This window comes from Fusarium sambucinum, chromosome III, assembly GCF_050947815.1.
Source record: "Fusarium sambucinum isolate potato_lamoka chromosome III, whole genome shotgun sequence".
Classification (NCBI taxonomy): Eukaryota; Fungi; Ascomycota; class Sordariomycetes; order Hypocreales; family Nectriaceae; genus Fusarium; species Fusarium sambucinum.
Window position 1 is genome coordinate 2037897 of NC_139292.1, and position 25438 is coordinate 2063334.

Here is a 25438-nt window from a genome sequence, read left to right on the forward strand (position 1 = left end):
GATGTCGGGATGTGCTGGGATACAGTTCAAGACAGATAGCTAACTAGGTATGATAGAGAGCTATTGAGACAAGTTGTCGCGTGTCAACTGGCCTATCGGAGAAAAGGCTGAGTAGGTCTAGATCTCCCTTCTGATCTGTGACGTACTAGGTAATTGATGAACAATTAAATGGTACAAGGCCTTTCTGCCTTAGTAGTATCTGATTGTTTTTTGGTGTTGAGCTCGGTAGACGTTTTGGGTGCAAATGGTGACGGGAGGTGACGTTGGCTTTGCTGGTTGGTCAGAGCTCCTGGAGTAACCTACACGTGCACTGTAGGGGAGTCAGACACTGGCTGGGGGTCATCCGATGGCCTGATACCCCTGTCGTTGCGCGCTAAACCCATTTGGGGACCGAAGCTTAGTTTGATCCATCTCAACTGCCATTAATGAGATGCCCTATGCCTTGCGCCTGCCCACTCGACACTATCTCGGTCACGAATTGAAGAAAGTCGCTGGCCTATCCCGTCAATTTAGGTTGTTACTTCTCATCTGTCTCATAATCTGTCACCGTCGAGATGACAACGCGACAGAGTCTGGGACTTCTTCCTTCTACATACTTACATATTACTATGCCTTTGTGAGGCAAGACCCACGATCAAGATATCTCCTGCGACACTCCAGTTGATACGACGCGACGACTACGAGAATGCTCACTTATAATTGAACCAATAATTTCTATATCGTGATACGTGACGTCACGAGATTGACGCATTAAATCTGTCATACGCAAGCGAGTCGTACATTCGACACCATGGCCGACCATCAACCATATGTTACCATTCGTTCTCGGAGACCTGTCGAAGGTCCAGGTTCGAGAAGCACTGGTCCTCTTATGGTGTGTTTAAACATTGATTTCAGTCGGCACTTGGGCCTACACAAAACTTACACAAGAATTCTCAGGCTGCATCTGGTGGAGGAGATCACTATGCCAGATCTGCAACACATGACACAAGCCGTACCAGTTTCCATGTGAAACATATTGGTCAATTTGCCCAAAGGCTTGAAGATGTTAGTCTATCCTGTTCGCCATAAAATCAGCATTCAAACTCACTCGCTCGTACTCAGTCCGCCACTCGTGCGTTTCCTAACCGCGGAAAGTCCTCGGCCAGGTACAGCAATGTCCAAGTGTTGCTGCTACACTGGAATTCAGATGATCTCTTCGTGATACCCGAGCTAGAGGATCTCGAAAAGTGTCTAAGCGAGGATTATGGCTTTAATACTGACATATTTGCCATCCCTTCCGAAAACTCTCATCTCGAGTTGATAATGCGCATTGGTCAACTTATCAAAGATCATGAATCTAAAGACACCTTGTTTGTTGTATACTACGGCGGACACGCCAGGATCGACGAATCTAGACAAAGCACCTGGTGCGCGTAAGTCATTAGTTACTGACACGTACAAAGAAGTTCCTGACAATTCTTAGAACTCGTGAAGCGAACTCTCCATGGCTTCAGTAAGACATTCCGAGTATACGAAACGTTTGTTTCTAACTTTCATGTAGATGGTCTGCGATCCAGACTCTCCTCGAGCGGTCACTATCTGACGTTCTCATTCTACTAGATTGCTGCGCCGGGGCCGCAAGTGCGACCTTCCCCAGCGGTGCCAGCATTACTGAGACCATCTCAGCCTCGAGTTGGGATGCTATCGCTCCGGACCCCGGACGTTACTCTTTTACTAATGCTCTTATTGAAGTACTTCAGGAGTGGAGGGTTCGTGCCTTCTCTGCTGCCATGCTCCATGCCGAAGTCCTCGCTCGATTGAAACACCCGCGGCCCATCACCATCAACGGCAAATACTTTGAGGCTCGCTCCACCCCTGTGCACTTCATGATGACTTCCAATCACAAAGCGCCTAGTATCGAAATGTCCCGCATGTCTCGTGGCGACAACCTATCGTCCCCCGAGTTGACACCAATGCCTGAGATGGTCCATGAAACAGGCCGGGCAGCTGATTCTGCACCTGCTTCACGAAACGACTACATGTTCACCGAACCTAATGAAGATACTCCTCACGTCATGATTTCTTTGGCATTAGAAGACGACCAAAGGCTTGACATTAACGCATGGGAACAATGGCTGGGTGCCTTTCCAGCCATGGCCAAATACGTCAAGGTACAGGGCGTTTTTAAGAGTCATTCAACAATGCTTCTTGTTTCCATGCCGGTTTCTATATGGGATCTACTCCCAGAAGATCATGCGACATCTTTCGTCGCCTTCATCCGTTCCAACAACCTTATGGCTCAAAAATCCCGAAACCAATCAGTGCCAACCTTGGTTCCTGCAAACCGTTATGCTACCGAAAATGACAGTGCATCTTTCGTATCCGATGTTTCTGGCACGACGTTTGCGCCTACAGAGGTGACGGGACGGACTGGTCAGCTTGGAGCTTTTCGGGATCCTACGTATGGCAGGCAAGGCGGTTCCGTAACGAGAACTCATCTTTCACCTAGTCAGCAAGTCTCGCCCCTTCACATGCTGGCACAACCTCTGTCGCCTTCCCAGAGCTTATCACAACGACCCATGAGGCCTATGCACTCAGCGACATCACTTACCACATTACAAAAACAACAATCGTCATCATCTCTAGGGGGCGAAAGAAATCTAACACGGCAGATGATTATGAACCAACAGCAAGCTCTACGGCGCACAACTTTCGGAGTTGATGTTCCAGAACCCAAAAGGTTTTCTCCTCATGTTGAAAAACGCCTCGAAGAGTATTATCAAACTGAGCCATTACCAAATGATGGTCAGAAGGCATTCTTTGCATCCAATTTGGGAGTAGAGCCTTGGCATGTAGAGGTCTGGTTTCATCATCGAAGAGAGAGGGATGCGTTTGCTCAACGTTTTGCATCTCTCCAAGTCGAAGGTTCCAAAGTTCATGCCCACGAAGGGCCACGCATGATCTTACCATCAAACCTTGGTGAACTTTTGGACATATCATTGCCAGGGCAAAGTATCATACTTGATCTTCGATCTTCAACGGAATTCCAAAAATCACACATCAAGGGTGCAATACACTTTCGTGCCCCTCAATCCTTCTTGCGCCCTGCATCTCTAGATATGGTCGAGCGTGTCTTTGCCGACGCACAAAGCAGGAGAACGTTTTCGCGATGGCAGCAGGCCATTTGTATTATCTTTTACTCACGTGGCCTTGACCACCCATGGGAATGCCCCTCTGCGGAGATCTTGCTCGAGAAACTCTCTACTTGTGGCTGGCGCGGACGCTGCTTCATCCTGAAGGGTCATTACCGAGAATTCAGTGACTCTTTCAGCAAGCACATACACCGCGCACAGGATGGAGACTCTGAAAGAGCTCTGCCCAGTTTGACGGTTGCTAGCAAGGGCATGTCGGGTAATGAGGGTGAGTTTGTCGAGCTATTCGCTCGACTGGAAAAGGAGGAGCATATACCATATCTCAGTTCCTCCCCTGGATACGACGAAGAACGAATGACGGCACTGGCAGAAAAAGAGAAGGTACTCGAGACCGAGTTCCAGAACCACTTCCCTGCGCTATTCAAGAAAGCGCAGGACGTCCACGGCGTTGAGAAATCCGACAATGAAAGCTTTGTCACCAAAGCTCAAATGGTGGAGTATCTGGATCGTGGTTTAACAAAGATTCGAGATGCTCATATTCCGCAAGCACAGGCCGCTGTCTATGAACCAGAACATTCCAAGTTAGCGGCTGAGTGTTATCGTGAGCAACCAAACGTGAATAGGGAATCAGACGAGTATGTCGAGGTTAGTCGAGGAGACGAATCCGTTCCAGATGGAAGCCCACAAACCACGAACAAGGGCAAAAGTATTCGGGCGATGGCATCTCCCGAGGAGATATCCCGACGGGGCCGCGGAGGTCTTTTGAACAAAGTATTCCGGAGGACATAGCATAAAAGGTGTACAGGATTTATGGCTGATGATACATACTGCATGTAGTGGTCTTGAACCAACAACAGGAGTTCTTTTTTAGAGATGTAACTGTTTAAAGATGGGATTGCTATAGGATGGTGGCTATGCATAGCTTTGGATAAACATGCCTTCTCTATCATGCTTGTACTCTCCATATCTGCATGCTTGCACAGAGTGATCTAGACGGCCAAGATGGGACAGGTAAGGCTTGTACATGGTTTCAATTACAATTCTTGACGGATTTCAACCGCAACTATCATCTTTGGAGCCACGATCAAGAACATGGTCATAACTGGTCACAGTCAGACGAGGAATAGAATCTAGTCATAAAGCACGTTAGCAATGTTGCTTTTTGAGTCGACAGCGTCCAAACAGCACCAATGCAGATAGTTCCTATCAGAAGGAATACATTTCCATGCAGACACGCATATCTAATAGTAATAAACACAATCTATGTCCACACAATCCCCTTGTCGTGGTTATCTGGTTACCCTACAGTGTTACGCTGGGTTAGTTAACAATGATCGTCGGGAACCTATCCGCAGTATCACAAAAACTAAACACCACAGCATATGTACGTCTCGGGTTTCATGATGTCTATCCAAGCCAAACCGCCTTGATATTCTACTGCGTTCCACGCTTCATCGTCAGATTTTGCTTCGGCAGCACAAGCCCAGATACAGCAGCTGGTGCCGTTGTGTAAGGCGGAAGACCTCGTTTTCACGCGGCCTACCGGTGAAGCCAAACCGCCACTGGCAATAGTTGCATCCGTGTGTGGAACTCGACGAGTAAGCGGGCTGCCCAATAGAGAGCTTGTCGCGATTTTCCAGAAATTGAGGTTCCCCTGTGTGACGCAGGACCGATAGCGTACAAGAGACCAAAGTCAGGAAGGTATCTCAAAGAAAGCACAAGAGGACATTTTCGGGCCACGGCAGAGAGTGACACAGATATGACAGTCAGTCTAGTTTAGTTTAGTTTCGGGGAGGGAGACTTTGTCAGGGGATAGACGTACTAACGTACGTTAGTTGGTTTAAGCAGGAAGATATGTACAGGCAACGAGTAATGAAATTGTGCAAAACGGAAAGATTCGTTTCCGTGAGGAGCAGAAGTATACAAATTAATTAGTCCAACACTTACCGGTCGGCACCTCATGTCGATGCGATGCTGCCCTTGTTCCTTTGCCTGCGGGGCACCTGAACCTATATCTGATCAATCAATAATTATCGCTGCACTGCAGAGTAGCATACCACGGAGAAGTGGTTTGCAAGGCCACCATGAGAGTCTGGCTATTCTAGTTGAGGCGAGCGATCCACATAACCGTACGATCAAGGCAAACGCAAGCGCCAGTACATAGGTAGGTAGCAGGTTATGAATGGATAAATCTTATGTACATTTTCGACATGCACAACATACCAACAGTTGGAAACTCAAGGGCCGCCGCCGCAACAAGTAGACTATATTATTGCAGCGTAGCTTCTTGTGCTTGTATAGTACTAACTATGGTGTACAGAGTATGCACATAATAATAATATATAGCATTGCTATTCATCAACCACCATGATCCGAGATTGGCGCGCGGAGTACAGAGCCCGGCTTAAGAAGAAAAATGGCCGACCAAGAGACCGAACCAGGGAAAGGGCCCGTGGTCTGTATAAGCCACGGCCACGGCGGCTCAAGATGGGTTTGGCGGCCGTCTGACAGGACGCTTGGGCCGATCCAGTTCAGGGCATTGTATCGTATCAGGGCTCTTGACAGCCATCCTTTGTTTGTTTGTTCGAAGTTGACGTGTGCTAGGTTGACCAAAACGATACTATACATAATCACTCTGTATGCACATCCTGTCATCGAGGTGGATCTCATTGGGTCGCAATTGGAATGGCCCTGAATATAGTTGCCTTTTGGTCGCCAGTTGTATCTAAGTTGGGCTGCATCGCCTCCAACGTTGAAATAAGGAGCCGACTGGTTGAGATTGAGATGCTCGTATAAGGTCCAATGCCCCAGAGTATACTAGTCTCGAACTTTCTTTGATCATACCCACCAACCTCTAGGTCTAATAAGCGACTGCCAGGTTAACGCATGCCTTCCATCCAGGTCCAAGTCGATATTATTATTCGTCCGCCGGAAATAGTGATCGATACTTATAGTAGAGTTGAACACAAGTGGGCATTCTCAGCAAGACTCAGGCGATTCTTGACGGCCCAAGGTAAGCGACATTGTCAATAAGACGCCGTGGTAGGTTGAATAGACCAATACAATAAAAGAGAAAGAAAAAGCAAAAAATAAAAGAAAGGAAGGATGATGAAACTTGTCATGGCCCCATCGACCGTTATGTGTCGCTTCTGTGCTTTCCTGTACGTCAGTTTACGTGTATGTATCTCAACTATTTCTCAAACGTACATAGTTGACAAGGACTAGGTGTGCTGTTAGTCATATGTCAACAATGATATATAGAGATAACAAGGATAGCTTTTAGGAAGAGAAGATCAGATAATCCTGGTGAGAGTAAACAAAAACGTTCCGGGAGGAAACAAAGTTGATGAGGAAGGTGGCCATAACTCGGCAAACGACATCAACAACAATCAGCTGTCGCTTGTGAAATTGTGTACCATCCATGATGCTCCTCCTTCCGTATCATCGACCGTAATTACCTGAGTAGACCAGTCAGGGCCAGTAATCCATGATTTGTTGCATAAACAATAGTCTTATGACAAGTGTTGTGCAGCTTTTTATGCATGTATGAATGGGAATGAAAAGATTTTGACCACAGCTTGCGCTGTGCAGCCCGCGATGATGCACAGATGTCCTGATATCCTTGATAACCTAGGTTCAACAAAATCTGAGTACGACCTCGGGGTAGCCACCATTCGATGTAGGCGGGGTGATCCACTGCCGTACTGAGGGAGGAGAACTAAGGTAATTAATTAAATCACGCTGCGATTTTGCCGGTTTAGAAACCACCAGCAATTTTGCTGGATTTGGACCGTTGGACCGACTAACTCGTCTCGACCCATTTGGAGGAACCTCACTCTTGAGTTCGATATGGATGGAGAAGTCAGATGAGGGGATCCAATGTGGCAGTTGATCCATATGGTCTTACCGATGAGGGTCTTGAGTTGCTGGGGTAGCCCCTGCACACAGAGACATATTTCACCGTAGCGGATGTTTTAGGACACAGCCAAGCGTTCTCGTGGACCATGTCGTCGTCTTTGTTATGGTGTCAACTGGCTATGATGGGCGAGTCATGCTGGGAACTTTGCTTTGCAATACTACTCCCCTTGGCCTGCACGGAATCTTTGTTAGCCCCCAATTCATGTTTAATTGAGGCCGATGCTAACATGTGAGCGTTCTGTCGACTGCCAGATGAGTAGTCATGCTCCGAGGTTACTAGATTTATACCTGTTATGAGCAACTCGTACTCTTCCGAGGTGTCTTCATGAATCAACACACAATTCGGAGGATTTGAACGGAAAAATCACCGTCACCGCTTTTCCTTGTGTAGCAGTTTGACAAAGTTGCAACAAGAAGTAGCTTGCAGTTTGTGCACAAAGGGCTGTACTGTTCGCCCTGTAGCTTGAAGAAAGGCAATTTGGCCTATGAAACATGTCTGCCTACATTAGAGGAAAATATTTACTGTCTTTGGAAAGTTCAGCCGTCATTGTATTTGTCCAGGTGTCGTTGATGAAGAAAGATTTGCAGCTTCTCGAAGGCTGACATTCGACAAAAACAGTGGATATTGTCTGATTGTAGAAAATACCGGTCGCCATATATTCTTCTTTCGTGAGGGTGTTCAGTATTAGGTGCGAAGCCGTTGTAGTGGCTGGCTGCCAGTACATGCAGGTCATGGTGATGGATGACAACTTGGCAAAAGTGAGATAAGCGATGGCGTTGTTGTGAAGGACACCCAATCGGTTGGGCTTTGCAGCATTCGATCCTGAGCCGTGGCGGCAAGGGGCGACATTAGTTTGGTAGGATGTTGTGGATAGACATTGCTTTTTGCTGCTAGGAGCACAGTAACCACTACATACAGGACTTGGCACATCCGATGAAGAACGCCGCCACGTTGTCGAAATAATATTTCGAGACTTGTGGAATATGCCGTGTCACCGACTCAGATCTGGTATAACGAAACCGATGAACACATGCAAGGCGGTGAGTTTTGATAAATTCCTCAACCTGAACGGCACTTTACCTTGCGACGTGTGCTTACCGATCGTTGGCAGACGCAGAATGGATGGTGACACAGAGATGAGACTGGGGTGTCCCGCAAAACATGTCAAAAGACAGATCTGCTCAGCGTGAGATTCTCTAACTTTCTTACGATTCGTTGGTTTCGTGGCCCACAGGGACCCAGGAACTGGAAAGCATACCGGGGGGCCCTGAAAGCCCCTCCCGACCAACGGGCTCTGCCGCTGGGATTTATCGTCGGTTGTGACCTCTGACGGGAGAGTGATTGGAGGTTTTTGAGCAAGACAGGCCAGGGTGCCGGGTAAGGTACAGTTCTTTTCCTAGTGTAGGTCATCTTGCGAGCGTATCCCTGATGCACCCGTTGCCACCTTGGGTTGACACCGAGAAGGTGAGCAAACGGCGAAATCGATATGTATCGGTCACATACAGGACTTGGAACAAACGATTGAGGTTGTCTCACTCCAGGTGAGATGTCAAGAAGGGAATATGCGGGGTGCGACAGCAGACAGCGACGAGAAGCAAGGGTTCGCATAAACAAGGTGTGGGCTTGGGTATGACCTAGGCTAGCATTGTGCGTATGAATACGCATTGCCTGCATGGCCTGCATAACAGGCACAGCGAGGTGGGCCAGGTCGTTGCTGATGGCACCAAACGAAACAAATAAACAAACCCACCTTCTTTGAAGACCGTGGTTTGCATAGGTACGCAGTGAATAGGACAGGACGTTGAACCAAACTCAACTACAAAAGGTTGGACTGCAGAGTCTTTGCCAATGTTGTGTGGACAAAAATGGAGAATACTGAAGTTGTTGTTCACGTACTGTGGTTAAATTAGCAACAGCCAAATGACCCTGATGTTGTTGTCATAGCGCAATAGTTAATCGGAAGGATTCTGAAGCATCTCCGTTGTGCATTTTTGACATCTGTGACTAGAGGATTGCCGTAGGGATTTGTTCATAGCCGAACGTCTCGCAAAAATTGATCGGCAACTGGAGGCCCGGCGCAACTCCGACATGAGAGATGAGTGGTCAGTTTAAGATGCCGGGATAACTTTGTAGGCAAAATGGACGTGGGACCCCCCTGTCCAAAGGCTTCAGAATGGGGCGAAAAGCTCTGCACACACCAGCTCTGACAGATTCAACTTGCTTGGCTGATCCTGGCAGGCATGTTGAGTCGCAGCCCTGGACATGGCGATTATTATAGAGCGAGATGAAATAATATTAGTAGCAAGGATGCGGGTCTGTACTATTACCTACAGAGTTTTGGTCGGGCGGCCGATGCCAAGGAAATAACTTGGAGGGTCAGAGTTTCGCTAGTGAATGACCCCTGGTACTGTAACCGATGTAGCCTATAGCCTGCGCTGCACACAGCTGGATTAGTGATCGGGATATTATTCAAGACCGTTGGAGAAACAAGATGGGTGTTTGCGATGCACGTACCGCTCAACGGCGTGCTGATCAACGCAGCTCTTGGCGAAAATCCGGTCATGAGTTGAGGTTGGTGCTGAGAGGCAAGATATTTGGTTAACATTCGTTCATCTTGTTAGTATCTTGGTAGTAAACTGGTAAATTGCCTTTTTGACAATGATTTTTGATGTGATGGACTTTCTACCGAGTCCGCCAAGTTACCTGCTAGAGAATGAAGGAAGGAGAGTCGGTAGAGGGTAATGAGTTGTTCCGTTCTCCATCCCGAAGTCCATAGATGGAAGGCACCATCATCACGAATAGACCCCTAACTTTGGCAGGTAACTATTTATGTATGTCTCTCATGTAGGTCAGGCAGGTATGCAGTTGCAACACATTCCATTCCGGATCCTTGCAAGGTCAGGTAACGTGATGTGGACCTCGCAGTGGAGAAATAGAAACTGTCAGGTTCCGTGTTTATCGTGGAATGACATTAATAACATTGTTGCATTGTCGCATCGCATCACATCGTATCGCATCTCAGTGACTCCGTAACAAACGTCGACCTCAACGGTGAGTGTAACTTTGATCAGCTCGCCTGCCAGACCCGGGGCTTTAACTTGGTAACAAACAAAGTTTACAAGCTTCTTTCTCATCTACCGAACTCAGGCACGCCAGGGATCGAGCAAGCCTCAGTGTAACGTCCAACTCCTCTCTGAGGGTCCGATGTTTCTAAATGGACAACTTAAGCTTCATTCAGGTGCCAAGTCCAGGTTTACCTTTGCCTGTCGCCGGTGGCAGACCTTTTCGAGCCTAGAAATGCTACGATGCCCGCTGGAGTACCTGCTGTTTCAGTGCACCTTGGCCGAGCACCACATGTACCATGTCGCAATTCCATCCAAAACGTCTTTTTTTGGGACCTGGCAGACTGACTATCCCGGCTCCGGAGGTGGTCCTAATACGTCCCGGCCCCGTGCGATCTTCACGACGATCGTGCAACTTTGACAAGCCAATCGCAACAAAGACTTCGCTGCCGGATCCTGGCTGTTAATTCTCTGTTTTATATACCTGGATAATAATTACGAGCCATCCCACTATATCAGTGTTTATGTATGTATATCTTTGTTCGACAAGCGCGAGTGAAAAACAGCGACGTTTCCGAGAATTCAGTTTGTGGAGACCGTCTGGCGCACGTATGTGTATGTCTTTGCGTTCAATGAGGCGTTTGAGCTTGATCCTTAGATTATCTTGGACAGCCCCAAGTCCCAGGAACTTGGGCCTGGACTGACTGCCCATCAACGCCACGGGCCTCCCGTCTCTGTACCCGCTCGAGCCGCGTCACAGTCAGAGATCCTAGCAATATGAGTGGACTTATCGGACACAACCCCTTTCAGGAGGGCTGGGAAGGAGTGCCTTCTGCTGTAGCAAACATAGCACAACACAATACCACGCAACACCATAGGTACGCACATAACACAGCAGACACAGCACAACAAAGCAAGGCATTCCTTGACATGCTCCTCAACCCCGGCCCCACACTGGCTGCCGAGACGCACAATATGTAACTGCCGGGAGCCTACAATGCGTAGGAGTACGGACGAGTATGACCATGGGATCTTCGGTCAAGCTTCAAAGCATAGACAGACAGGCAGGCCATGCCAACTATCGCTGCACGACGGTTGCAACCAATCTACTGTACTGTGTCTGTACCCAAATTCTTGTCGGGCTTGTAGCCCAATTACCCCCTTGTTGTTGGAAATAGGATAGTGACGCTTACAGTACAAATTTGAAATCTCCACAGCATGGTGCTGACGTATAATTACTTGTTCTATGGCGGCGCAATCCTGAATCATGGCCTACCTGCAAGCTGCAGATGCCACTGTCAGTGGCGGGTATCGTAGCCGCCTAGCGCTGCTCCTAACCACAGAAACTGCGGACGTGACAGCCCGTCAAATCGAGGCTGGGCTAATCTCTACCGGCCAGAGGCAAAGTCAAAAAGGAGTTGGATGGCACCTATCAGCCAGTGTCCAGCGACCCGTTGTACTTGAACTCTAATGGCACCACAAGCCCGAAGCCCATCGGCATGGGTCAGAGCGGCGTCCCAATCTCGTGATGCTCTCATCAGCGGTGGTGAATGGCTGTATTAGTGGCTTCAGACTTTTCCAACGTCTGCGACGAAAATCAGGTCGGCAATCTAGCGCCAAGCCTCAGAGGCTTGCCAACGTTGAAGAAAGTGCAGATCGTATCGACTTGGGGACAAATTTATGCCCCGAGTTCTGATCCAGTCCTGTCTCGTCTCATCAGGTCAGTAGAATGACAGCACGCTGATATGCCCATTTCCGTTCCGGTATGCATGTGCAAGTTGAAGTTGCATATGCAATGATACCTCAAATCCGGTCTGGTCTTCGTGTAGGACAGTCCAATTCATCGCACGTTCTCAACCGCTTTGACTATTTAGTCCATATACACAACATGCATACGTACATAAAAGGGCCATGCAGCCGGGGGTGAAAGCGGCGACAATTTACACTGCACACGCCACATCAGGAAGGCTGCCAGCATGGTTGTGCACACCATGGTGTGTCAGCCATCATTCAACCAAACCTGGTCATCTTTGCCCTCTCTCTGCTTCTCCAACTGGTTTCCCAAATTGAGGACTAACAGCCACGGCCGCCAGGTCTTGGTCGCTTGTTGAGCCCCTGCTCCATGTCGACTGCCACCCCTGATCCAGAAAGCGGGCATATCCTAGCAACCACCACAAGCTTGTCAAAGCTGTTCATGAGCGTTTTGGGATTGGTGACGTTCCTCTTGTTCTGGCGATACAACGCTATGTTCTCCGAACCTAGGCCATTTGTTTCTTCAATGTTGCCCCGTCCTCATTCCCCTGGCCTCTGGATCGCCCTGTGTACCGTACCCTGCCAAAACTCGCATGCCTGAACCCTTCAGGTTTAGATTGCTTGTCCGTCAAGTTGTTCTCTCCACGCCTCGAGGCGAAGACCTTTCTGTCCGCATAGCAATGTGCGCTATGGATACCATACGCTGGCTTTATTAAAGAACCGTACATCCTAGTCCACAACGCTTTGTTACTACGACGTCGTGTGTGGCTTGGATAAGTTGGTTTCACTAACACCACGACATCTCCAGTTGAGCCCCGGCCCCTTTGAAATTCTCCGCTCAGATGTTCATGGCCCTGTCTGTGTCTTCTAGCATTTCCTATCCTGGTTACTTCGTCTGCGTTGCCCTACGATTAAGTGCACCCCACTCCATGAGATTTGGGAACCGTCAAGGCCATCAAGCCGCCATTGCACTCTGATATACAAAAGGCTCAGGCTTCCCACCTACGGTAGATGACCCCGGACCCTCCACCTTCTATCCTCCATCGCTATATTTGGTAATACGACAACTGTTGGCCCTATCCCGGATCAGTTTACAGATTCACTCTTTACACAACATTGTTCTCTTTTGCGACCGTTGCTCGCCAACTGTTCTTCGCCTTGACACTTACTCTGGTTGCGCTCTGGTATAGAACCAAAGGCATAATTTGTCACCTTGTAATCAGGAAACGGGTTGTTCACCAACACTAGACGGCAGGCCAGGTCGACCGCGGTGCGGTTCCTTCTTTTGTCTTGCCGCCGTCCTGTTATGGAAGATAGTCGTTCACTGTTAAAACAGTCTGATACGAAACTACAACAGCCGGCTTCCCAGCTTCCCAAGATGTCCATGATCGCTACTGCTTCTCCTTCTCCTCATCCCTCGTCCTTCGGTATGCCGCGCCCCTGGGAGACCAACAGATGTCCTGACTATTCGCTCCGACCGAGGACCGAGAACGACAAAGTTGCTCTTCCTTCGATTCGACAGGTAGGACTCGCTGATTTCATGAGCAATCCTTGCAATGTTCCCAAGCTGACATGTTCCAGGCTTTCCCTGAACTACAACTCCAAACCCAAGCACCACATGACCTCAGTACAAAGCCGTTGGCAACAGGGCCCCCTTTGGGTACCACGCCATTAACTACGGCATCACCTCAATATGTACACTCACCTAATTCTAGCAAGAGGAGGAGGTTGTCAATGGAGCGCGAGGTGGAGAGCGAGAGAGTCCGTCAAGTACCACGTCTATGCTACAGCCCCGACCGAGAGTCACCAAGACAGATTTCACCAAACCTACCAATTCAAGCCGGAACACGGGAGAATTGGACAGCACCCACAAGAACAAGCCCATATCTGACAAACGGTACACCTCACCACTCAGTCCCAATGGAAGTAGGTGAGCGAGTAGAGACTCGACCGACATTGCCTAGTCTTCCTCCACCACGTTCTCTGGAACGAGAAGCGGTGCTCGTGAGCCGGGGACCTGCACCAGCGCCAGCGTCTGCACCAGTACCAGTTTCAGCATCCGCACCAGCACCAGCGCCCGCACCGACAGAGGGGTATAGAACCTCGCACCAGCCGATACCACATTCACGGACTCCCATCTCTGAGTCTGGAGTCTCGCCTTACCGAGAGTCAAGCTATGGATATCCTTACCACCACCCGACACGATATCAATCACTATCAGCAGGATCTGCCCACTCATTCGACCGTACGCCATTCACACCAGGTGCATATAACGCACCTTACCAAGATTTTGTTCGCTTTGGAGAAATGGGACCTGCCAGCCTGAGCGGTGACAACAAACAACGAAAGCGAAGGGGCAACTTGCCCAAGGAGACCACGGACAAACTCAGAGCATGGTTTGTGGCACACCTTCAGCACCCTTATCCGACCGAGGACGAGAAGCAGGATCTCATGCGGCAGACAGGACTGCAAATGAGTAAGTCAAGCCAAGCCAAGACTTTGATCCCAGAATTGTTCCAGGCTAGAAACTAACATATCTAGACCAAATCTCCAATTGGTTCATCAATGCACGAAGACGCCAATTGCCAACCATGATTAACAATGCCCGCGCCGAAACTGACGCCATGTCGAGTGCTCGAGGCGGTGACATGAAGGTGCTCGCCACAACAGAGCGAGGCGACTTTGACCACGGCAAGCGAGAGCCCGTTGGACCCCTTAGTGATGGAGAGGGCGCCACTTACGACGAAGAGCTTGAGGCGCTGAGCCAACGAAGACCTGGCACCATGGGCAGGGGCAGCGTCTGAGATGGAGACTGGGACTAAGAAGGTCTATGTCTCTAGGGATCCCTTCCGCCTCCCTCCACCCACCAAACGCTTGAACAAGTATTTACCGCGACATCCAAAAATGGTCATAGTCATGGCCAAGGACACTTCATTTCGATGGCCATTTTTCTCTCTCTCTGTTTTTCTCCTTGGTGTTTGAGGTTTTAGCCTCTAAACGCATTTAGCGGCGGGTTATATCCCATAGAGTGGAGATGGTGTTTGTTTTAGGGGGCCCAGTCACTAGGGCACGGATCGTTCAGGGAACGAAGCACAGGGCATGGACAGCATTCATGAACGTCACAACCTTGCAAGGAAATAGGACGGAAAACGCGATATATACGGCAGCGTTTTGATCAGACAGGACAAACACAGAGGGTTCAAGTCAATGTAGTTGAATATGAATCTCTGAGATGAGTATTGAGACACACAGCACAAAATATTAAACAGCCTGCGAATAACTATGAATCATATTCGCACCAAGACCACTTTTTCGGATACAGGCGAACCAGACGCCTATTTTAGTACTCGAGTATCTTGAAGTTTGGTCGGGCCACTGAATCAAATGAAATCAATCAAAAACAACAGTACATATAACGACCGTGACTGACTGAAAATGAGTAAAGGTCTGTGCGTTAGCTTGAGCTTTAAGTAAAGGGAAGCCTCATCTCACCATTAGGTACAGCTGACTCAACGTAGACTCCTCCATGGCAGCGCTGTAATAGTTAGGTAGTATTCCATGGAACTCATATCAGTTTTTGTATGTAGCTCGGATGGAGCCTTTTCTCCAGTCCAGGGCTTCGGGATGGATATTAGCTTGTCTTGGCTGGGCTCGGGCTGATGGGAATATTCCATCAACGACCGTCAATTTCCTCATCGTCTAATCCACATAACTTGCTGCTGCGGCGGCGGTCTTAGCGATACGCTATAACCAATGTCTGCCCCATGTCACAATATCCATTGTACGTGCTCACTGTCCTTGAGCCGGGCTGTCAGTCAGTGCAATGGATACTTTGCCTCTGCTTGGTCTAGGCACTTAGTCCAGGGGAGTCAGTGGAGCTTCTCCCACGAGATGATAGACGGTTTGCAGAGGCTATAGAGAAAGAATGCACCAGCCATTCGTAGCGGCTGCTAGCCCGTGCTTGGAGCCACTGTTTCTGACCAAAACCAACATGGACTATGCCAGTGCAGTCAATAGTACTCAAAGGCCAATGCCGGTGACAAATATCGGTTAGGAAAGGAGAATCAAGTTCAGGCTAGGTGATCATATCGTTAATGATCATCTCGAGGCCCGTGTCAGATGGGTTTTGCACGGGAAGCCATCCGGCCAGTCACACCCATCACCGGCCTTTGGGATGATATGCCACTGGAAATTTGTTGTCAACAGCTTACAGTCTACAATCGATAGCTCGCAGTTGAAGATGCAGATGCATAGAAACTGGTGCGCCTCTGCCGCTGTATGCACAATAATTGCGTAACGAGTTTGCATTCCCAGAAGATGGGGTTTCTATGTGTTGTGAGGCTAGAAAAAAACACTGCAATGCTGTCACCATTGGGTCAAGGTTAATTTGGGGCACGGCAATTGCGACAGCTGGTCCAGACCTTAAAAAAGAGCCTTGATGAGCCTTCATTGCCTAATGCCGCGGGGGCATCCCTCACTCATAAACCAGTAAACCCCGTCGTCTACTGATCTGCACATTGTACATGCACAGTGCCTGGGATCAGGGATGCACGCAGGGAATGAAACATTTCAAAATTGACCGGTGAGGAGCTTAATTCCCCGGCAGGCATGTTTTTTTGTGACTGGCTATGTCAATGAATACATATGTTTATATATGTGTACAGAAAGGCTGAGATCACTACGTTCAAGGTCAGTGAACACGAATAGTTAAAACATAGCTGTCAAATGTCCACGTTTTGCCCAGTTTTCTATGGCACCACATAGTGCAGCGTTGTGCAGGGACAATTGACTCCATCTGCTGTTGGGACCATAACCAAGCCTTCGTTAGATGGATGCCATCTTGATGTCGAGTTGTGGATATCATTATATGCAATGCATGCTCTGCCCCCTGGCTCATAGATAACTTGGACGCGTGTTGGTTTGCATTAACCAGCACATTTGCTTGCTTCGATAGAACTCACATGACAGCGGCCTAGCACACTGCCGTATTGATATTAGGTCGAATCTTTAATGACCATCATCGACCAAGTCGTTTCAACAGAAGTTCCCTTGGAATTATAGAGTGTATGACACAAAACGGGCTCTCGCCGCGGCAAGGCGTGGTCTAGGAGGGGTGCCTATCATAGCCTGTGGCGAGCTTAGTCGACGACTAGGCTGGAAGGCGTGCCCTTTTTCGTACACGGTCGTCGCCAGGTACCCCAAGAGGGTTAGAGTTATGAATAGTGCAGAAAGGCAGTTCATCTGGACCTGCTAGGAAATTACTTTGATTCACTCTGAAACTTGGCAAGATCCTCAGCCCTTTAGATACCTACTTTATTGGCACTTTCTAAAAGACCTCCTGTATCGAACGAATAAGTGCGACTCGTGTGAGATTTTGATAGGCAAGGTGGTTCGGTCCACGAGAATAGCACTTGACTGGTCAACAAGCCTTCCTCCCACGGGACTGCGCCGAAGGAGCAGTGTGGCTGAAAGACGGACAACAGACAATCAAGAACTGATTAGCTTTCCACATGTGGTAGGGCTAGTATGCGTTTTGAGATGATTACAATGTTTGATAGCTCAGTGTCTAAAAAGACATGCCACGAATGTGGGCCAATGGGCGATAACTGGTCTTCTTGGTCTGATGTCCTAAACAAATAGTTATTGTTTTGTTCATCACTCTGACTCGATAGTGGACAGGCCTGACAGGCTAATAGAGTATCAAACTTGGTGAGCAGGTGAGACACTCAAAGGCGGGGAATATTAACGAACGATCGTTCTCGGGCCCGCTGGACTGGGGCCAGACTCGGCAAAATGAGGATGATCGTCGCCGTAATGAGGCTGAAGGAAGGGTTGAGGGATCCTGGAGTCCTGACTCTGTTTTATCACGCGGAACAGACCGTTCAAAAATGGTTTAATGGCTCGAAACCCTCGATAATACGGCATGAACCGAGATCGTGATAGTTGCAAACTCTACTGTGTTTTGAAATGCGCCTCACTATCCTCAATGTTTGCTGATGTTGTGGCGTAGGGATATCCGTGGCTGCGAGGACCCTAGAGTATTGCCGATCTCTGAATGTCAAAATGAACGTTACTGCTTGGTTCTAAGTTTAGCAGTCCCTGGGACCAACTTTTGATATGGGCTCGTGCGTGGTTATTCGCTCCGAAGGCAAATAGGCCGGCGGTTTATCATAAGTCTGCTAGGTCAACTCGACCTTGTTATGCCTTGATGCTGTAATTTGAAGGCTGACATGGTATAGTGGCTGTTGTTCCAGGCTACACCAGCAGGGCTGATAAGGAAGAAAGCATACGGCGGCTACCTGTATTTCAGTCTTGTTCCCTGTCAAATTTCCAAGGCCAAGGGCTATTGGACACTGATCGACAGAACTATTTTGATTTTCAATGCGCCGGGTGAAAGGAGGAAAAAGCTGAACATGCTTCTTGTCATAGCGACCAGGACCGGGCTTCGAGGTGGATAGACGCGAGAGCCCGAAATCAAAGCTCAACCACATGACATTTCCACTAAACCCAGCGTTTCAGGGCTGTGACATACTCCCGCCTGGCTTGGCTGTCAGTCCCCTATTACCGGTACCGGAATTGCCAAACCCAATCTTCAGGGTCACCCTTGCTGGTAAAAACGCCACCACTTCATTTGATGTCATGCTAGTCGACAAGTCTAAGAGCTAGGCTAGACTGGTTCAGGATTGCCGCTAAGCCAGACGATCCCAGATCGACCGGCCGCCGCCAACGCGCCAACGATAGCGCGATAGCCTAGCTGTCAATCATCAGCGCTTGTCGAGCCGGCAACAGGCCGCCAGGCCACAATACCAATTGTGGACCTGGCGGCCCTCGAGAAGCTTGAGAAGCCTTAGCAGAGTTCTAGCTCGGGATGATAGAATGACCAGGTCACTGGGAACCAGGAGCAAGTATGAACCTGCTAGCACACGACTGGGGGCGTGCAAGCCCGAGGTCTTGGTTTTGGTTAAGCCGCCTAGCCGCCATGGCGACAGACAGCCACTATTTCCACTGCTTGCCTTGTTCTGCCCCTGGGTGGCGTGGCGAAAATTGACGGCCAGCGTCATAACGGCTCAACAACACAGCCAAAGCCCAGCCGTAGCGCGGCAGCACAGAAGAGGCAAGGAGCTGGTTGTGGGTGGGAAAATACGGCGACTAGAGGTGGATGATGCTGTCTTGACACCTCATTGCGACGTCAATCGGGACCGAGGAAATAAAACAAGCATGTTTTGCACCTGGAATGCAAGCCAGGACCTTTGGGATGACGGTGAGAAGATTAGTTGACACGACAAGAAGTCGGAACCTGATGACACAAAAGTTTGACTTTTAGCCCCTGGGACTCCGCCCTGGAAAAAGAGCCCTGGACAAGAGGCTGTTGATGAGAAGCGGACGGGTAACAGCGGCAGCGGTGGTGGTGTAGGTGTACCTAGACTAACGATGGTCAATAACAGGTTAATTGAGGGTTTTGGAGATCTGATTGCCGAAGGCATCTTGGCATCATGTGAGGTACATACCGCCTGCAGACAGAGACAGTGGCTGTATTGGACACCAGGTCGAGATGCTACATCATCTGCCGGGGGTTCCGGATCCAACGCAAGGCATCACTAGGAGATGGAGGTGAAAGCATGTGGTCGAGTATTTGCACTAGACAGTGATCGTGGATGTTGAGTTTATTTTAGTTTGATGAGGGCAACAGCTGTATCTGCCGGCCGGTACAGTGAGGTGTGGCTGACGTCTGACGCAAAACAGAAACCAAGCCCTGCGCCACGCCTTGACAGGCAGGGTCTTTCAGTCAAGCTTAAAGTATGAGGCTAAATAAAGAACCGAAACTGGGTGCATCTCAGGCACTGACTCTTGTCAGATCTGCCTTGCAATACAATACATACACCCTTTCTACCTACCTACCTTGGATAAGGCATGGATCTAATCTCAACTTTAGGAATCAATTCATCTCTCTGAATACTTTGCATAGCTACTATGTATGTTTTGCTCGCGTCTTCGCTTTTTTAACGAAAAAATGATTCCATAACTACTAGTCCTTCCGCCTGACTCATCCAATCAATTGGTATTGTAAGCCTTCGGCCTTCGGACAGTTCATATCTCCGATAACAGTCCAGTCAATTTCGAATCAAAGTTAAACCCGACGATGACATGTGTAAACTATCTGCCTACCTGCCCATGCTTATGATATGTTTTCATTGTAAATTCCTTTGTAGATGGGTTTCTGTTTCTCATCTGTAAATCGCATTAATCGTCGCCTTAGTACCTAATCAGGGCTTTTAGTTGTCTCTTCTTCTGTCCTGTCTCATTTGACGAAATTGGAGAGTGCGACCCATTCATCCCCCAGCAATTGGAAGCAATCGGCTATCATCACAACTATCGAATGAGTACCGATATCACTCACCACCCACCAAGGTATAAAAAGACATATCTCTGGACATGAATGAGTCCGATCCCTCCGGTCCTCCGGAAACTTCAAAGACCGAGCCTCTAGCATGCGTTTCCTGCAGGGCTCGCAAGTTAAAGTGTGACCGTACAAAGCCAGCCTGTACTCGCTGTGTCAAGGTCTCGAATGATTGTGTATACCCCGAATCAAGGAGGAAGCCAAATTTTAAGAGGAGAAACGTCAAAGAGCTCGAGGCTCGCTTAGGTATACTGCCGACGTTCAGCCCATCCTGATATAACCAGGTTGCTAACAACGTGTTTACAGCTCAAGTTGAGGACTATCTCAAAGAAGTTAACAAGAATTCTTCGGAAGAGAAAACTGATGATGGAAGTCCCGTCTATCCAAATCAGCATCATGCTAACTTTGGCGATGTTGGCGTCTCCCCTGTAATACCGGGAATGGTGAACGATTATTCGGATCCCGGTTTTTCGTCCTTTCAGCCACCAGCTTTTGATCAACAGTCAAATGATGAAAATACTCCTTTCAATGCACAGTTGATGAGCCTAGGCATGTCTGAGCCTTTACCCCCGGACGATGTTATGGAAGAACTGTAGGAACATCCCTTAACTTACAAATCATGAACGATGGTTAATCTCTGTAGCAACAACATCTTTTTCCAGAATCAGTATCGACTTATACCCATCATCCACCCAGGAAGGTATCTCCAATCCTTCTATGGCCCTTTGCCCAGGAGACCCCCAATGTGTTTGAGATATATCATATGGGCTTTGGCAGCTGCCGGTAATAACAAGTATGACGAATATCACGACATCTTCTACCGTCGGTCACGACAATATATGGAAGCAGATACGATGAAGGGGCATGGCGAGGTCTTCGTTTCCATTCAGCACGCACAGACATGGGCACTTGTGGCTTTCTACGAAGCAAAGATGTTATTGTTCACAAGATCGACTGTAAGTGTGGCTAACTGCGTTCGCTTGTGCCACATGATGGGACTTAACCGTCTGGATGGAGATAACGTCGGTATGTCACCGTCTTTAGCACCTCCTCTTACGTGGGCCGAGCTGGAAGAAAGAAGGCGAATCTTCTGGGGCGTGTTCGCTGCAGATTCTCATTGTTGTATTTCCACAGGATGGCCCACTCTGATCGATACGGACGATGTATGCCTATTTGACTTCCCAATTAAGACCATGCTGACGAGGTTTCAGATTGCAACAAGGCTTCCTGCTTCCGAAGAAGCATTCGTTCAAGATCATAAAGAAGAAGCGCCTTTCTTGGATGATGCGATACAAGGTGCTCATTACACAGGCTTTGCTGGGACCATCGTCACATGTCAGGTCAACAAGCTCGTCCTCCGCCATATTCACCGCTCCAAGCCAGACAGTCGCTGTGAAGATCTGATGAATGGGCCATTCTGGACTCGACACAGAGATCTGGACAACACATTGTCCAGCCTCTTTATGTTTCTTCCTGAGAACTTTCGTCTTCCCGAGAATATACGAGACGTATCAGCACTCCATCTAAATATGAACCTGCACGCCGCTATTATTTGTGTTCACCATGCGGCTGTCGAAAAGGCAGAAAGGTACAAACTACCAGAGCATGTCAAGCAAAGCAGTGTTGCTCGACTTCGAGCAGCTGCTGAGGAGATTGTCAACATTATGAGACTCACCTCGAACGTGGCCCTTTTCTTTGTACGTATTTTCCATTATTAGTGAATTTCTCGTATGCATTGAACTGATAAAAGTACAGAAGAGCCCATTGTCTGCCCTGTCTTTGTACTGCGCAGCTACGGTTTACATTTATCTTGCAATAGATAACCCAACAACGGGCCTTAACGCAATGGACTTGTCAAATTTCCAACTCGTTATCCAAAGTATGGAGGCCATCGCGAGGGTACATACAATCACTCGAACCTTTTTACAACAGACCTGTATCGATGTGGAGAAGAGTGGATTGGATTCTGTTATCCAGATGCCTTCACTTAGAAGGTATCGTGATGCCTTTGGACCGAGCAAGTCCCAAATACCGATTTTGGCTCGTACATCAGTTTCGAATCATTCCGGGCCATCACCCATAGTATCTGGAAGTGAGAAAAGACTTGAAGCCGAGCAGACCAGACTGAACAGTGTTGCCCAAATTATGGGCGTGACTCTTGGGAAGACATGCTACCAAGCTTTACTCGGATCCGCCTACCGCAACATTCGGCCAGACCCAACGAACAACAAACGGAAGAGGAGCGAGGAAAGTCCTATGCCTAATATACGAGACAGTAATGCTCTTGACTTGAATCTGAATCACAACTTCAAGGGAACAGGGACGTGGTCTGGATCTTTTTCGCCTTATATGACTGTTTTGGGTGGCATTTCCCTGCCCGACCGGACAAATTCATCAACTACATCCTCTCCAATCAACCAGGCCTCGAACTCTGGCTCATACACTAAAACAGCTTCGGGGAGTAGTCACACCTCACCCGACATTGGTCTTGGAAACAGTGCAGAAGAAAACCGAATCGACCTCAGAGCTTTCCAAGATCGAATTTCTACACCAATTTGGCAATCGACTGAAGAAACACTATTTGCACAGATGGCGACGAACACGCTGGGTACCGACGGAACTGACGCTTGGGGAATACTTACTGCTGCCGACTTGAACTGGGATGCGGAAGGGCTGTCAGCAGGGAATTGATTATTGTGACGCGGCGGATCACCATGTATTTCTAGGATAAGGTTGGAGTTTTTGGACGGTGTTTTTTCTTCATGACTTTTTATATCTCTGTAAAATATGAAGCGAGGAGGGAGGATATGTACAATATATACCCTAGATAGGCTGGTCGGTTGAGAGACCATACCAAGCATGAATTTTGTACCGCTAGGAGCTGGTTAGACAAGATGGATGCACAAGAACCCATCTTTCCGAATAAGAACGAATAGAAAATTTACATGCGTTTACAATGTTATCTTATTTGGTCGAGTTATTGTTGGACGTATATTCTAATCAGCCAGCTGTTAAGGAGAAGCTCCGTCCTAGCCGAAACACGAGGTCCACCCTCTCCCTCATCATAGCATGTTCCTCATACTCTCATCACCATCTAAGCCTCTTGATCTTGCAGCGCTCATGCATCACTTGCGATCATGTTTCAATACATAATAGGCTTCGTGGCATTTCTTGTCGTCTTTTCTAATCCCATTGGCGACTTCTTTTATCCAGACCGCGCCACTCAGGTTAAGGAAGCCTCACCGCGTCCAAAATTTAATGAGTCGCTGCTAGCTATTGATGCGCCGAATGCGACAGCGCTCGAGTGTGCGCCTGACGGCTATTTGGCTAGGATAGTGAGCAGAGAACCTCTGGTTGTATATCTGGAAGGGTTTTTGAGCCGGGAAGAAAGGGAGCATCTGCTGGAGATAAGGTATGCCGCGAAGTCATCCATCGTCTAAGCTGATACTCACACTCGTAGTGAACCAATCTTTGTACCATCAACCATCACCAACAATGGCGATGCAACTCATCGCGACGCCTCAGTACGCGACTCTGACGTCGCTGTCATCCCAAGAACTGACCCCGTCCGGTGCATCGAGTCTCGTACCCGTGCCCTTCAAGGCTGGCGTCCGGAGCTCTGGGTCGAGCGTCTGAGGACTCAACGCTATGGTCCAGGCGGCCACTACAACCACCACTTTGACTGGAGTCACAATTCGCATGGATGGGGCCGCGTGAGCAGTCTCATGGCATGGGTTGGGGGCTCCAAAGACCTCAAAGGCGGTGGCACCGAGTTTCCTCTGGTGAAGAGGCCTGTTGGAAAGGAGTGGTGCCGCTTCATAGAGTGTGCAGATGGGGAAGAAGATAAAAGTGAGCTGGGTGTTGTGTTCAAGGTTGTTCCGGGTAATGCAGTGTACTGGGAGAATTTTGCAGCGGATGGAAGGGGCTATGAGGAGACATGGCATGCTGGACTCTCTGTTGAAGAGGGAACCAAAGTCGGGCTAAATATCTGGGGTTTTGGGCGCATCTAAAACGGCTGTATGCGTATGAGGAAATAGGTGGTATACATGAACACAAGACTAGGTACATAGACACAGCTACCATGATATAGAGAATTCATCCATTTCTTGTTTTCATCCTTCAATCGTTGACTATATCTTAAATCATTCCCATTTCCTCTCGCATTGGCCCATCCATCTTCCCCAGACAACGACTTTGCCCTGGATAGCTTCTGCAACTTGATCCCTAGTCGGCTTTGAGGTGATCAACTTCTCGCTCAATGGTTCACTCAAGCCAATGACTTCAAACCAATCTTGATTGACAGTCAGTCTTGTGCTAAATTGCACCTCCCAGGATCTCTACTTACATCGATGAATTCCATGATTGATGAGTGGTCTTGGCGGGATATAAATCATCCCATTGCGACTTGCTCCATAGTAGAAACCCCCCTAGAGCTTGGTAGAGGTTTCGCTCGTGGACTGAAAGTCGTCATTGACAACATTCGTCTTTTGAACGGGGATACCCAAATATATACTACCGAAATAATGAGTTTCATGGTTCGAAAGGAGATAAAATATTTAACTTACCCGTGGCAAACCGGTATTGGTAACGGCGCATCAGGATCTTCTGCCACGAGCAGCCATTCTTTTACACCTTGGTGAGAGTTCCACTGTAACTGGGGAAACTTTTCTTGACCTCCATGCATGTACTCTTTTCCTAGCGTTGCACCATCTGGACCACAATCCGGAGATGTAACCGACAATGTTGGCTCTGGTTGTTGAGCAAAGGCAGGAGTTGTGAAAAAGGCTTTGGCATCTCGACCTTTGTAGTTTTTAAAGAGCCAACTAGCTGCGACTTCGATGTAAGCCGTCATTTTTTGGGTAGTATGGATAGATGTCTTTGAGATGGGCGTTGGGATATGTGTGAGAAGTAGGATATATGTGCCACCAACGCTTTGAGTCTACTACTACAGCATATTGCAGATATAAATATGAACATATAAGTCAGTCAGACTGACAGTATAATAGACCCTACCGGACAGTGTCACAAACTCCTGATATCCTGTCGGTTCTACCGGCGATAATCATAGTCACCGGAGCCGAATCGGCAAACAAACATCAGACCATTTCTACTGTATCACCGTCTTTGCCACAATCTTTTACTTTTCAGTAATAAACTTCAAAGAATCGAGTTT

The 25438-nt window shown here is 48.4% G+C and overlaps 5 protein-coding genes across 5 annotated transcripts; 4 read left to right on the top strand and 1 right to left on the bottom strand.

Moving 5' to 3' along the window:
- Positions 1–790: 790 nt before the first annotated feature.
- Positions 791–3923, top strand: FSST1_010872 (uncharacterized protein; the record flags this gene model as incomplete). Its single annotated transcript, XM_083233948.1, has 5 exons — positions 791–874; positions 940–1047; positions 1105–1415; positions 1466–1495; positions 1544–3923. 5 exons carry the CDS (start codon positions 791–793, stop codon positions 3921–3923), a joined length of 2913 nt encoding a protein of 970 aa, XP_083080568.1.
- A 9322-nt stretch (positions 3924–13245) lies between these two features.
- Positions 13246–14671, top strand: FSST1_010873 (homeobox domain-containing protein; the record flags this gene model as incomplete). The annotated part of the gene is made up of 3 exons (XM_083233949.1): positions 13246–13389; positions 13449–14343; positions 14409–14671. 3 exons carry the CDS (start codon positions 13246–13248, stop codon positions 14669–14671), a joined length of 1302 nt encoding a protein of 433 aa, XP_083080569.1.
- Positions 14672–20300: 5629 nt separating this feature from the next.
- Positions 20301–22956, top strand: FSST1_010874 (uncharacterized protein; the record flags this gene model as incomplete). Its single annotated transcript, XM_083233950.1, has 5 exons — positions 20301–20511; positions 20572–20857; positions 20909–21428; positions 21477–21962; positions 22021–22956. The coding sequence occupies 5 exons, from the start codon at positions 20301–20303 to the stop codon at positions 22954–22956; spliced, it is 2439 nt and encodes an 812-aa protein (XP_083080570.1).
- Positions 22957–23402: 446 nt separating this feature from the next.
- On the top strand, positions 23403–24275 carry FSST1_010875 (uncharacterized protein; the record flags this gene model as incomplete). The annotated part of the gene is made up of 2 exons (XM_083233951.1): positions 23403–23677; positions 23726–24275. 2 exons carry the CDS (start codon positions 23403–23405, stop codon positions 24273–24275), a joined length of 825 nt encoding a protein of 274 aa, XP_083080571.1.
- Positions 24276–24692: 417 nt separating this feature from the next.
- On the bottom strand, positions 24693–25117 carry FSST1_010876 (aspartic peptidase domain-containing protein; the record flags this gene model as incomplete). Its single annotated transcript, XM_083233952.1, has 2 exons — positions 24693–24777; positions 24831–25117. 2 exons carry the CDS (start codon positions 25115–25117, stop codon positions 24693–24695), a joined length of 372 nt encoding a protein of 123 aa, XP_083080572.1.
- Between the last annotated feature and the right edge of the window lie 321 nt (positions 25118–25438).